Consider the following 14,365-nt stretch of genomic DNA (forward strand, 5'->3'; position numbering starts at 1 on the left):
AAAGTGTTTCATTATCTCCCTCTATTGCCCAAGACAAATGTGCTGCTGTATTATGTGTGAAATATCATCTTTGAAGTCTATTAAGGATGTGTTATGAGGTGAGCCATCTGGAAAACACAGTGTAGACTGAAAAATAATTATAAGCCAGTTTGTTGTGCTTTCTTTCCAGTTAAGCCTATCATGACAGCTGCAAAAAACCCTATGTAGTGTAAATGGTAGAGGCTCTGAAGCCACACAGGTTAGACCATACCTCCAATGATTAGCTCGTATGCAAGTGACTTAACTTCTCTTTTGTCTTTCCTGTAAAAGTGAGATACAAGTGCATGTTGCATAGGAATTTTATGAGGATTGAATAAAATAATACTCATAAAGCATTGGCAACATAGTACACAATAAGTGTAATTTCTCCTCTCATCTTTCAAATATAGAGGATATTTAATATTGTCTACATAGAATTCTCTGTGTAGATTATCCAATAATACTTGGAAACCAGGCTGAGCACGTTGGTTTTGTAAAAGACGTCCATTGAGCTTCCACTGGTTTCCTTTAAATTTCAGGGGAGCAAGGGACTTTGGAAAACCAGGTTTGCAGCTTCCTCAGGAATTCTCAGTCTGGAGTGGGTTAGGACCACCAGATTTTGCTTAATAGAGAAGTGCTGTCCATGGTGCTAGTAACCGCGCATACCCCTGGCAATATTTTCCCTGTGCAAAGTTCTTTTCCAGTCAGTCTGTTTAGTGCACATATCTGCTTATCAGAAGATTATCAGTCATTCTGCTCTTTGGACTTTCCCTGTCTTAACATTCTTTATCTACATCTTCTTCAACAACAACAACAATTCTCTTCCATCTTATCAACTTCAAATAGTTTTTATTTTTTAGACACTTTGACCGTGCCTTACCATTTAAGAAGACAGCTCAAAAATTGGCTCATGCTCTATTTTACTAATCTTTTGTTAAATTTTAGAGAAATCTAAGGCTTGAAGCAAGGATACAGGAAACAATCAACTTCCAATGCATTTTTAAAGACTCTCTTCAGCTGCAACATCTCTAAGAAAATTCCCTGTATTTCTTAAGTTCCCCTATTCCTAACTCCCAGGGTACCTTATAGATGCATCTCTCAGTAAGATTATTACATTAAATGGAAGCTCTTTGTTAGTTTTGACTGTCACTAGAAAGAGTTTCTAAAATCTAGGAGCCTTTTTAAATTTTTTTAAGCTCTGACCATCTTGTACCAACTTCACTCTCCCTCTCTTCTCCACAGGTCATATCTACCTATGCTGATGAAGCATGCAATTTCAGAAGACTAGACTAAGAAAGTCTATCCAGTTTAAGGAAATTTTATGAACTTAGCTATCATGGTCAACTGGGTTTGTAATTTTGTGCCATAATTTTATGCAATCATACTAGCACTCATTTTAGAATAGAGTTAAAATTGTATACTTATATAATAGCAGTGATAGTCATAGTAGTATATTCAAGCACTATATTCATCCATCCCTACATCTACCTTTTCAAAAAGGAAATCTGCAAGTAATCTGTTTTTCTACATTTGAATTCTTGAGTACCCGAATAATCATATCCATCACTAGTAGCGTTTCCTTCAATTCCTCAATCCCAATGCTTCTTGCCCAGTTCTGTGTCTATTCATGAACTAGGATTCTATTTCATCCTGGATGGCCCTCCTCTGAAACCTAGACATTGCTACCTCTCTGACCATTGCCAGGAGTAGCTTATCACATTTTGTAACCCACATGAGAAATTTATATTTTCCACCCTTACAATTCTAATACCTGTGGCCTGGAAATCCAGGGTCCTAGAGAGAGAACAATTTCACCATGAGATGTTGGAAGAGTCCCAATTAAATTCTAGATGCTGCCCGATCACTTCAGACCCTTCATGCTAAGAGACCAGTTAGGATGTAAAGGAATCATCTTTCCTACAGGGGATAATTGATCCTGTTTATCAGAAGAAGATGGGACTTCTGAATCTAAGAAAAGGAAAAAAGCATTTGATATTCAGATAACCCATTGGAATATCTTTTGATATTTGTCTGCCCAATTGTGACAGTAAATATACAAACATACCAACCATGATCTGAAAAGAGCATGAGGACTAGTCACAGCTCTCAGGAAAGGGGGGTCTACTTGACTTGCTAAGTTAGACACCTAGATCACCACATGTGCTAAGAGGGAGGGAATCTAGAATGGGTACTCGAAGAAGGAGACAAGGATTATTAGCACTGGCTGGGCAAACAGCTGCGGCAAGAAAGGCTGGATTTTGTCCCCCTAACTTCACAAGTATTCTAACTTGCTGTAGAGGTGAACAAGACTTCAAACAAGAGGCTATACCAAAGGAGAAATTGTAGAGCTGACAAAGATGAGACTGCTGTTACAATAGAAGTGGGAATAAATTTTTTACATTTATTTAAACAATTTAAAGCTAAAAAAAAAAGTTCACCCATTTTTCACACAGCCCCTACTCCCTGTCTCTTGCAACCAACAATCTGTTTTCTGTAGTAATGAGTTTGATTATTTTTATTTTGTTTTTTGAGGGAGGGATTCTGTTTCATTTTAGACTCTGCATATAAAAGAGATCATATGGCATTTGTCTTTGTCTGACTTATTTCACTTACCATAATGCCCTCAAGTTCCATTTATAGTATCACAGATGGCAAGATTTAAATCTCTTTGTAGCTAAAATATATATTTGGCAAGTTGCTTATCCATATATCCATCAGTGGACACACAGGTTGTTTCCATATCTTGGCTATTGTAAATAATTCTGCAGTGAACATGGGGATTTATGTATCTTTTTGAGTTAGTATTTTCATTTTCTTCAGATAAATATACAGAAGTAGAATTGCTGGATCATATGGTGGTTCTATTTTCAGTTTTTTGAGGAAGCTCCATACTGTTTTCCACAGTGGCTACATCAATTTATATTCCATGAATTGTGTACTGGGGTTGCCTTTTCTCTACATCCTCACCAACACTTGTTATTTCTTGTCTTTCTGATAATAGTGATTTTAACAAGTTTGAGATGATATCTCATTGTGGTTTTGATTTGCATTTTCCTGATGATTAGTGATGTTATACATCATTTCATGTTCCTGTTGGCCATCTGTATGTCTTCTTTGGGAAAATGTCTATTCAGACTTTCTGCCCATTTTCTAATTGGATTGCTTGGGGTTTTGCTATTGAGTTGTATGAGATCTCTATATATTTTGGATGTTAGTCCCTTATCAGATAAATGGTTTGGAAATATTGTCTCCCAATCATAGGGTACCTTTCATTTTGTTGATGATTTCCTTTTCTGTGAAGAAGCTTTTTAGTATGATGTAGTCCCACTTAGTTATCTTTGCTTTCGTTGTCAGAGTCAAAAAATCATTGCCAAGTCCTGTGTCGAGGAGCTTACCACCTATGAGTTTTACCACTCCTTACCACTCCTTTACCACTCCTTACCACTTTTAGGAGTTTTATGGTTTAAGGTCTTACATTCAAGTCTTTAATTATCTTGAGTCAATTTTGGGGTATGGTGTAAGATAGCTGTCAAGGTTCATTGTTATGCACGTGAGGCTTTACAGTTTTCCCAACAGCATTTTTTGAAGAAACTTTCCTTTCCACATTGTATATTCTTGGCTCCCTTGTCATAAATTAATTGACCAGATAACTATGTATTTATTTCTGGGCTTCCAATTCTATCCCATTGATCTTTATTTCCTTATTTATGCCAAAGCCATTCTGTTTTAATAACTGTAACTTTGTAATGTAGTTTGAAATCAGGAAAGTGTGATGCCTCTTGCTTTGTTGTTCTTTCTCAAGATGGCTTTGGCTGTTTGGAATTTTTGTGGTTCCATAGAAATTTTAATATTATTTGTTCTATTTTTTTGAAAAATGCCATTGGGATTTTGATAGGAATTGCATTGATTCTCAAACTCTCTATTTGTTGGTTTAAAATTTAGGACCAATATCTTGTTCAACTGTGAAAGGTAGTATATAGCATATGCTGAACTAAGTATTCTTGAACTAAATTTAATTGCTGGATTCATTAGCGGGAAGATCCAACACTCTTCCCTCTAATGCCTTGTTGCATCTGGCTGTGTACTAAATTTCAGAGTAATCAGGCTGTTCGGATGAAGATATTTTTGTCTGAGCCCATTTGCCACCATATCCGCCAAGATCAGTCTAGTGATTCAGCTCCTCAAGGTAACTTGCAGAGACCCAATGCCATTCATTTCAAAGTCTCTGGCTTCCTACTGTCCATCTTTTCTCTTCCTTCTCCCATTCAACCTGCACACCTGTAATCTCAAATACACTGGGCATGGGAACTGGCTTCTAAGACAAAAAGAGTTATTCATGTTTTTCATCCAACAGCAGACTTCTGTTCTTCTGGCCAGACTAGGAATAGAATCATCACCACCAAATAAAAGGACAAGGTTGTGTTTTTTTTCCCCCTAGATAAGAGTAGAGGTTCAAATAAGAGTGAAAGAGGAATTAAAACCGTGAAAACTAAGAAATGAGGGTGTGGTGAGAGAGAAAATAAAATGTTATTAATGTTGCCCCCTTCCTTTCCCCATCCAGGTGAATTTCAACCCTGTTGAGACTCAGTCAGCAAATCTATAGGCCTAACCACCACACTTCCATGCCACCCCACCCTTCCATGCCACCCCACCCTGTCCATAAAGAGCTCTTCTTTATTCTACAGTGGATTGGAACCAAGAGCGTCCAAAATGAGATACACTATAGAGGAAATATGTGGAGTCTCTTGCTTCAATTGTCCTCCCTTTGTGTTTCTCAGCACTCTAAACCAAAAAGGATGTCCAAGATAAGAGCTGTTAAATGTTAGGGGCATTATAATGTAGCTCCTCACCAAAGTTTTGTGAGGAAATACAAATACATAACTTGTGGTTCTCTTATTTCAATAGCGCATCAACTGTAATTTTTTTTTAACCTTTAAAGCAATGCATCTGTTAATACAAACTCACGAAGATTAGGAAGAAAAGCAAAGCACTTGGCCTTTAAATCTTCAGAAGCGGGTTTAATGACAGGTTCAGCCTGTTTAATGACAGGCTCAGCACCACACCCCTGTTTTATTATGTTTCATTATTACTGCATAATTTCCTTTATTACCCATGATAAATGGAAATCAAATACTTGCTGAGGTGGGCTTAAATAGGTAAGAGTGCAAACAAAAATAGTTCAAATATCATGAAACTGAGATCTCAAGTTCTTAAAATGTATATTTATATTTTTTAAGTGTCCGACGTACCAAGCTCTGCAACTCTCAAACTAGGTGTGTCGGGGGGGGTGGGGGAGGGAGGGTGTAGTTGGCTAAGTTTTTTGTTTTTGTGGGTTATTTTTATTTTTTAGTATTGCATCCATAATTTAAAGATAAAAAGAATAAAAAGCACCTTCAAAATATGATTCGCGGGATTTTTCAGTCAGACCCATTTTTGGCTGAGTCAAATAGACACCCCCTTCCCAACCGCTAAATTTGATGGAAAATGTGAAGCAAGTGAAATTCAAGTACAGCCTGAGGATGAATTTAACCTGCCTGAGAGGGGCAGAGCTGTCTCTTTAAGACATCTTGAGACAAGGTTATTTCAAATGCCCGGCCTTTTGATTACACAGGCAGAGACTAACCTCTCCAAGTGAGAGCGGCTGGGCCGGGACTGAAGAACTAGAAATCCTCTGCTCCGCCTACCGGAAGGAGGAGATCAGGAGCTGAGTACACTGCTTCAATTGCTCCAAAAAACTTAACCCAGAATTGCTGGGTATCCCACAGGCAGTAGCACAGCGGGCTCTGCTCGGCGTTGTCCGGCGCATGCGGCCGGGCACCTTCTGGACTGCTCTCCCCCGCCCCTACCCTCCTGGCCTGTAACGTCAGCCGCGGGCCGGGTCTCCGCGCCAACACAGTGGGACGTGCCCGGACCCGCAGGGGGCGGAGCCTAAGGAGGTTGGAGAGCGCCTCTCGACAGCCCAGCTGGGAACGGGTTCAGTCCCGGCCGGCTCTCCGCTCCGCCGGAGGGAAGCTCCGCGGTGAGGGCTCTGTGACGCGCCCGCACTGTGCAACCAGAGCGGGTTCGCGTAAGGTTGCTGACGCGCGAGGCGCATTTTCCTGGGAGCCATCCGGGAAAAGGCCGGCTTTAACTACCTTTCGGCCTTTGTACCGACCCCTCTAGCCGCAGAAGGACGGCAAAGAGGGGCTGAAGTTGAGCTAAGGTCTTCCCGAGTGGGGAGAGCCCTCCAGGGCGAGGTGGGAAGGGAGTGTAGGGTGTTGCGAAGTTCACGGCCAGCGGTGGATTATCCGGGACAGTTTGCGCTTGGGGGCTGCGAAGTGAGCGAAGAGGACAAGGGCATGCTCAGTGGTGGTGGCGGTGATGCGGACCTGGGCAACGCCGCGGCGCGGGGCCAAGTGGAAGCCGTGCGGCAGCTCCTCGAAGCCGGTGTGGATCCCAACAGACTCAACCGCTTCGGGAGACGCCCGATCCAGGTAGCTGGGGGCCCCGGGCCTCGCCGGCAGGGGGCGCACAAACACGGGGCCGCTGCCTCCGTGGACGCGGCTGGAACTGAGATCTCCACGAACAGACCTTTGTCTCTTTGCTGGAGTATGGAGCAGCAGGTTTTCACTCATCAAAAATTCTAAAAGAAAGGGACTGGAAACCTCACTACTTCAGTTTGCTTTTCTTTTTAATAGCGGGGGGTGGGGGGGTAGGCCAGTATTCGCTGTCCCATCTCATAAGAGATGCATGGGAAAGGTTCAACTGGGCAGGAAAGGAGAAAATGAGAGGCTATTTGGGGAGAACTACTTTGTCTTATCTGTTTGTCTTTAAACAAATAGCGATCAACTTTCAACGATAGAGATAATTAAATTACAAGTTACGCAATTTGGATTGGATTTAAGGAATCCTACATCACAGCACATGAAAAAAAAATCATCCTGAAGTTTTAAGCTGCGATATGAAATGTTATATTCTTTCCTCATGCAGGCGAATTGAATACAAAGTAATAAGTCAGGATTCCTCAACCACAGTACTTAATTCCTTTTATTTTACGTTAGCAGTGTTTCTTGAGTGTTACATAAGAAAAAATATGCTTCTATAGATTTTTATCATACTGAATGCTTGGATTACATAGACATTCCTTCAGCTCTGTTAAATGGCAAAGGGTCTTTATAATTAGCCTCTTGTTAAAATTCATTTATTCGATATGTTTAACTATTAATCCCACTTTAATCAGTGCTGATATATTTTTTTAATTTCTTTAAAATCTAAGGTAGTACTTTGTGTTTTACTGTTATCATGTAGTCAGCAGTATTAAATACTAAAAATTAGTATTCACCTCACAATCATCTTCCAGAACCAAGTCATTAGTAAGAAATTTTGTTAATCATGCAATTTTTAAATATGGCATTCATTCATTTTAAATTCATAGAAAATGTTGGAAGAAATGAGGGATTATTTAAAGCAGCAAAAAATATTTTAAAGTAGTCCTTAAAGACTTCAATTATATTAGTAACTGTAAAAGTAACTGCTTTTATTTGTCATTTTAATTCACCATATTCTGAGATATTAAGAGCCACTTTTTCTCCTCTATATATGAAATGCCCTTTACATCACTAATAGAAAATATATTATGGTTTTTAAGGGAGGAGATGGATGTTTTCAATAACTATGGAACAGTGAAAAAATTAGCATACTATATTTTGATTCCATGGTACATTTTAAAGCATAAACTCACAAGAACATATAATTTCATTTTGAATATTTATCAAAAATTGTTAAAATAAGAAAGTAATTGCTGGCATAATGTACATATACACAAATGGATACTGTAGAATTACTGCTTCAAAACATCGTTTTTCTAAGTTATGCATTGCTCTGATTTGACTGCTAAAATCCAAGATCCTTTTTAGATAGCAAAATGTTTACTATTTAACAATATAAAATCCTAGCACATTATAAAATACTGTACAATGCAAATATAGTGTTTATTTTATGTTACATCAAATATCCTCTAAACTTTAGCCCTTATCTATAATGTTAAATATTAAAAGTGGTGAATCATTGATTGAAAACAAATAGTTTGTTTTCATCGTCTTATAAAACTATACACGACTTTACTTTTCCCCCTTCTATCTCCCATTGTGGCTCAAATTATGGGACCATATATACACCCTTTATGAGCAAAGACATATAACAGTGAAAAGCAAAAGCCTTCCCACAGGGGATTTACTACAAGAAATAAAGTAAACCTTGTTTTAAATGTAGTTGTTTCTTATTTTCTCTCCTAAAGCATTACTCTAACGCCCAAAATAAATTATATCAGCTGACTGCCTAGTAAATTATTTAGATGGGGATTATGGCTGGGGGAGAGGGGAGAGCAAGCGAAATAAATTTAAGACTTTAAGTCTTTAAACTTAACTATGCCCATACATCATTTAACAACATAGATTCCCCTGTTTCAATGGAAATTTTTTTTTTTTTAATTTCCCACAACGGCGATAAGCTCTTCCTTGTCTTCCCACGTTCGGAGAATAAAACTGTACGAATTAGGTCTGAGTAGAGTATAAACTGGAGAAGGAAATGGCAACCCACTTCAGTGTTCTTGCCTGTAGAATCCCAGGGGCGGCGGAGCCTGGTGGGCTGCCGTCTATGGGGTCGCACAGAGTCGGACACGGCTGAAGTGACTCAGCAGCAGCAGCAGAGTATAAACTGGGGCTTCTGCGGGGCGGGGAGCTGGGGGGGGGGGTGTGGATTTGCGTCAGCAAATCAAGCCTAACTAGACTTCCGAGGCTTCTAAGGGCCTGGATGAATAGGTATTTTTTTTGAAAAGACTCTACTTGCCCCTGCGTCCTGACCACTCTGCTCTCTCTGGCAGGTGATGATGATGGGCAGCGCCCGCGTGGCCGAGCTGCTGCTGCTCCACGGCGCGGACCCCAACTGCGCGGACCCCGCCACCCTCACCCGACCGGTGCACGACGCCGCCCGGGAGGGCTTCCTGGACACGCTGGTGGCCCTGCACCGAGCCGGGGCGCGGCTGGATGTGCGCGATGCCTGGGGCCGCCTGCCCGTGGACCTGGCCGAGGAGCGGGGCCACCGCGACGTCGCCCGGTACCTGCGCGCGGCCGCGGGAGATTGAGGGCGCGCGTACACAACCGCCCACAACGACTTTCTCTCCAGTTCGCCACCCCACCTTAGTTGAAAGAGGGCTGCAAACGTGGAGCAGCGGAAGTCTTCCAGGGCGACTGGATTCCCGGCAGCGAAGGAGGAGCTGACTGGGAATAATTTTTTCTCCCCACCCCGACCCCACCCCCGATACCGCCCCTCGGCACTCACCGTGAAGCAAAATGAACAGAGGTGGGGCACATGGATTTCCAGTAGGAGCCGAGTGTGGAACTCCCAGGTTTGTTTTTCAGGGTGTTCTGGTAAAAAGCGGCATGTGAACAAGTCCATGAACAAACCCAAGTGCTGTGAATCTTCACACAGAAGGTGCTGGGGCGGAGTGGGAGGCGGCGGCAACTAGCCTTCGGGTGGGGGGCAGACGAAAACGATCGCCCCACTGACCTTGAAGGACCTCCCCTTAAGTCCCCACGTCGGGCGTCGGGCCCTGAGGGAAAATCTGGAGCTGGAGGACCACACGATGACAGGGACGGAGATCGACACGGGCTCAGTAGGCGACCAACGCTTTCTTTACAGGCTTGAGGACCCGGCAGTCGCGAGCAAAAAGCTACCTACTGGAAGCCTTGGGGCCTCTTGCCCAGCCCCATCAGATAGCGATGGGTGAGAGGGGACCCGGAAGTCACCTCGATTTGCCGGCTTATTCTAAAGTCCCCAGGTCGAGGTGATGCTGAACAGCTCTCCGAAAGGGGCGCTCATTTGCTGTTGTTACGGCGAGATTCCTGCAGTGTTCCCTCCTCGCAGACTGAAGTCCGGGTTGTATCGAGAGCGATTGTAGGTAGACTGTTAACTGTAAAGATTTGTTTGATCTCTATACGGTAGGATTCAGAGAGCCTACTTGAAAAGATTTCGTGATATTTTGTACTTCTGGGTTGTTCTCCAGTAGCAGTCTTAATTCGGAGACTTTAAATAACAAAGTAACTCGAGGCCCTTGGGAAGGAAGTGAAGAACTACAGCTTTTATGCGAAGCTGTGGCACAGTGCCATCTCCCAGGTTACTTCAGTCCTTAACCTATTTATTTCTTTGTTAAAGTTTGTTTCCTTTACTGGAGTGTCTCCAGGGTCAAACTATGAAATATTACAAATGTTTTTTTAGAAGATCCATGCCCTTACCCAGTAAATGATCTCAGGATATTTCCCAAAGGTTTGCTGAAAGAGTACACTGAATGTGAAACTGTTGAAAATACATCATGATGGTTCGTGAAATGTCTTAATATCTGCTGAACAAACTAAAGGTGTACTGTTTGGGGATTTAATTTCCAGTGTTGCTTGATTCATTACAGCATTGGAATAACTGATATTTCACTGTTTTAATGGTAAAAAGAAAAGTTGAGATTGGACACCAAGGTTTTGGCTTAAAACATGTGAATTCCATTCCTAATTTAAGGGAGTTGTGGAATCTGGTGACAACCTTATATTAATGGAAAGTAAATCAAGAATATATGGTTGGGTACTACAGGGTACTGTGAGATTCATATACATATATATATATGCCACAACATCATACATTATTGGAAAATCAAGTACCCCCTGATTGCAACTGAAATATTTATCATGCATGTAAAAATAAATTCAGATTTCAAATCCACCTGGTAGGTAGGTATGGCCAATGTGTTTTATCAGCCGCACAAGAAATACATATGTTAAATCTGTTTAAGATTTTACTTTGAAGGATACATGCAAATAAATATAGCTTTATATACATGAGCCCTGCTTCTGGCTCCATTTTACAATTACAGAAAAATATATATGTTAATTTATGTATCTAAACCTAAAATATTACCAAGGTTTGTAAAAATCTTATCACCTGACCTTCACTGCAAGATCTGGAAGTAAAATAAATTTATAATTCAATAATATATTCATTTGGCCTCATTTTTATATTTCTTTTTTCAGCTGAGTGAATGGATGAGAAAACGAGGATGCTTTACTCTGAAAGCAAAATCTATTTAAAATTTCCTATGTTCTAATGGCTAAAATTAGTGATTTCAAATATAAGGAATGAAATTAATTCTGAGAGCTCAAGATCCATACAGCTCCTAACAGTTTTGGGAAAGTGTGTTCATAGGAATGCCTTAATGATATTTTATTTCTGTGTTATGACAAAAACAACATGAATATGGTGTCCAGGACCAAATAAGTTCATTTTATAAAGCTAGGTAACTGACCTTCAGCAAATCAATAAAACTTATTTAACTTACACCAATCACACTGAGATTCTATATTGCCCTTCCTTTATGGGAGATGTTAAAAAACAAATTACTTGTGTGTTAATATGTAATAGTCAATAGGGATTTTTTTTTACCACGTCTGTAATTATCAATTATTTTAAAAAACTAACACATGCTTATTTTTCTTTTCCAATGTTCAAGATGTTGCCACTCTACCAAAAAAAAAAAAAAAAGAGCAATTAGAATTAGTGATTCTAAAACCTTAGAAACACTCTTGTGGACTACTTTCTGAAACAAATGGAAAAGCGAGTGTCATCTACAATATAAGAAAACTGCTTCGGTATTTACATCAGCAGCTAATCATAACCAAAATCTGATATGAGTACTAGGTTTTCACTATTAACAAACAATTTCATTATCTTGTGAAAACCTAGGTTGGTGTAATTTCATTGCATTCAGTTACCAGATTTAAAAAGACGGGAGGGTAAATACATAAGAAAATAAGAATATTTTAATTTTTTAAATTGAAGAAGCAACAAGAGTTGAATCACAATACTTTCAACATCTTTTCCTGTTCTATTTAAAATTCCAGGGAAGAAAGAGGGAATGAAGGAAAGAGAAATTAAATAGGAGACCTGGATTCTGGTATTGGTTCTTCAACTAATTCAATATATGATCTACTAAATTAAATGACATGACTAGCCCCAATTTACTCATCTATAAAAAATGGGAGTGCTACTAGATTATTTTTAAGCTCTCAGCCATCACTAACATTTTATCCCTTTATAAGTTTGTCATATACATGACTGTAATGGGGTCTTATATTTTATTAGTAATGATTTTGCCATGGTCTGTCTGAGCCAAGAAAAGCTATATAAGGGAAGAGAGAGAAGAGATTTATTTGCTGACCTTCAGCAAATAAAACTTATTTAACTTACACCAATCACATTGAGATTCTATATTGCCCTTCCTTTATGGGAAATATTAAAAAACATTATTTGTGTGTCAATATGTAATAGTCAATAGTTTTTAAATTCTGGAGCCCTGGGGAATGGGGGATCTTTATAAGTACCACCTCTACCAGTTAATTGAAAAGTCTGTCACTATTTCCATTATTTCCCCATCTATTTGCCCTGAAGTGATGGGACTGGATGCCATGATTTTTGTTTTCAATATGTATAAGTCAGCCATTTCAGGAGGGCAGAGAATGAGATGAAAAGGAATAGAAGGAGGAGAGGCATGTGGTGTTTTGTGGAAAGTGGATCAGTGAGTAGCTCAACAGAATTAATCACACCAAACCAAAACAAACTGTATATGATCTACACCCTGGTAGGGTTTGTGAAATATCTCCAGGCCTAAAATAATGGGAATCTGCTCATACGCTACTGTCTGGATTTTCTATAAAACTTTTCTCAGGATCAGCTTTTACAAACGGTATGTGTGCATGTGTTAGTCCCTCAGCCATGTTCAACTCTTTGCAACCCATGGGCTGTAGCTTGCCAGGCTCCTCACTCCATGGGATTCTCCAGGCAAGAATACTGGAGTGGGTTGCCATTTCGTTCTTCAGAGTATCATTGCGACATAGGAATCAAACCCAAGTCTCCTGCATTGGTAGATGGATTCTTTACCATCTAGGCCACTAGGGTAGGAGTCCTTTTTACTTTGTGGAAATAACTTGTATATATCAGCCCTGTGTTAATTATGTAATATAGGAAATTTTGCTTTGAAGCCAATACTACTGATGAAATAACACATAACTGGCATGGATTACATATTAAGCACAGTATTTCCCAACTGAGCACCCAATTCTGATTTTTAAGTTTTAAATTTTATTAGTAATGATTTTGCCATGGTCTGTCTGAGCCAAGAAAAGCTATATAAGGGAAGAGAGAGAAGAGATTTATTTGCTGACCTTCAGCAAATAAAACTTATTTAACTTACACCAATCACATTGAGATTCTATATTGCCCTTCCTTTATGGGAAATGTTAAAAAACATTATTTGTGTGTCAATATGTAATAGTTTTTTAAGTTTTAAGTTTTGAAGTTTTAAATCAATATAAACCAACTATTTTTCTGGGGGAAAAAGAAATGGAAAGAGAAGTATGAACATGATTCGATGACTGTCTCACAGACATCTACATTTTCTTTGAAGTTTACAAAGAACCCCAAACACCTGTTAATCCCCTTCCCATTCAGAAGCCCCTGACATTAGACCTCCAGCAGATTTATACAGTCAGTGCTGGCATGTAAAATGTTTTACCACAGAGTTAAGGTGAAAACTTTTAAGACCAATTACAGTAATTAAAACATGCCTCATTTCCGTTTCAAATTTGGCCTTCTCCCAAAATGCATAATCTGTTTTCTCTCTGGCATACTCTATATTCTGACAGGATTGGAGCTACTTCCTTTGAACTCTTTTCTTGTGTGACCTCTGAGTCTCCATTTCATTTTAACCAAACTCCTCTCTACTTCCCTATCCCAGCACAAATTTCTTCATCCCTTTGCTTTAGTTGAAAACTGCATGTGACTGATAATTCCACTTTCTTCTGACAAGATAATAGGTGTGGCTAAGAGTGGGAGTTAGAACCAGTCATGAGTGTCTGCTGTTTGAGTGGTTTTCAATATACCCCTAAACCAGATAGGTAAAAATTATCCACTGTTCTTCAGTTTTCACTCATCTCTTAATATAAGTAATTGCATTTTGTTTTCTTTATCAGATTAAGCTGTAAATGATTTTAGTATGTGTCATTACATCTTTAATAATATGTTTATAAGAGATAACATATAAACATAAAATAGTAAGCACTTTTTCTATTAACAAAGCCACAGGTAGGTCAACAGATTATCAATAACACACACAGTTTTCTTCTGTGAATTCTGGGAAATTGGCTTCTCATTCTGTCTGTGGGTTATGAGTTACTAAATTCTATCACCTTTCCTAGAACACAAGAGTAAGTACCCTGTACCGTCTTCTGTATCTGCTTCCAACATGCCAATTTAGAATTATAAGCTATAG

At 39.6% G+C, this 14,365-nt stretch overlaps 1 protein-coding gene across 1 annotated transcript; it reads left to right on the top strand.

Annotated features, from left to right (window-relative positions):
* Positions 1-6,108: 6,108 nt before the first annotated feature.
* CDKN2B (cyclin dependent kinase inhibitor 2B) lies at positions 6,109-11,037 on the top strand. Its single transcript, XM_040238273.1, is given in 3 exon segments — positions 6,109-6,491; positions 8,879-8,968; positions 8,970-11,037. Coding segments are annotated over 3 exon segments (531 nt in total). The 5' UTR covers positions 6,109-6,356; the 3' UTR covers positions 9,276-11,037.
* Positions 11,038-14,365: the final 3,328 nt, after the last annotated feature.

Source organism: Oryx dammah, unplaced genomic scaffold, assembly GCF_014754425.2.
Source record: "Oryx dammah isolate SB20612 unplaced genomic scaffold, SCBI_Odam_1.1 HiC_scaffold_1, whole genome shotgun sequence".
Taxonomy (NCBI): Eukaryota; Metazoa; Chordata; class Mammalia; order Artiodactyla; family Bovidae; genus Oryx; species Oryx dammah.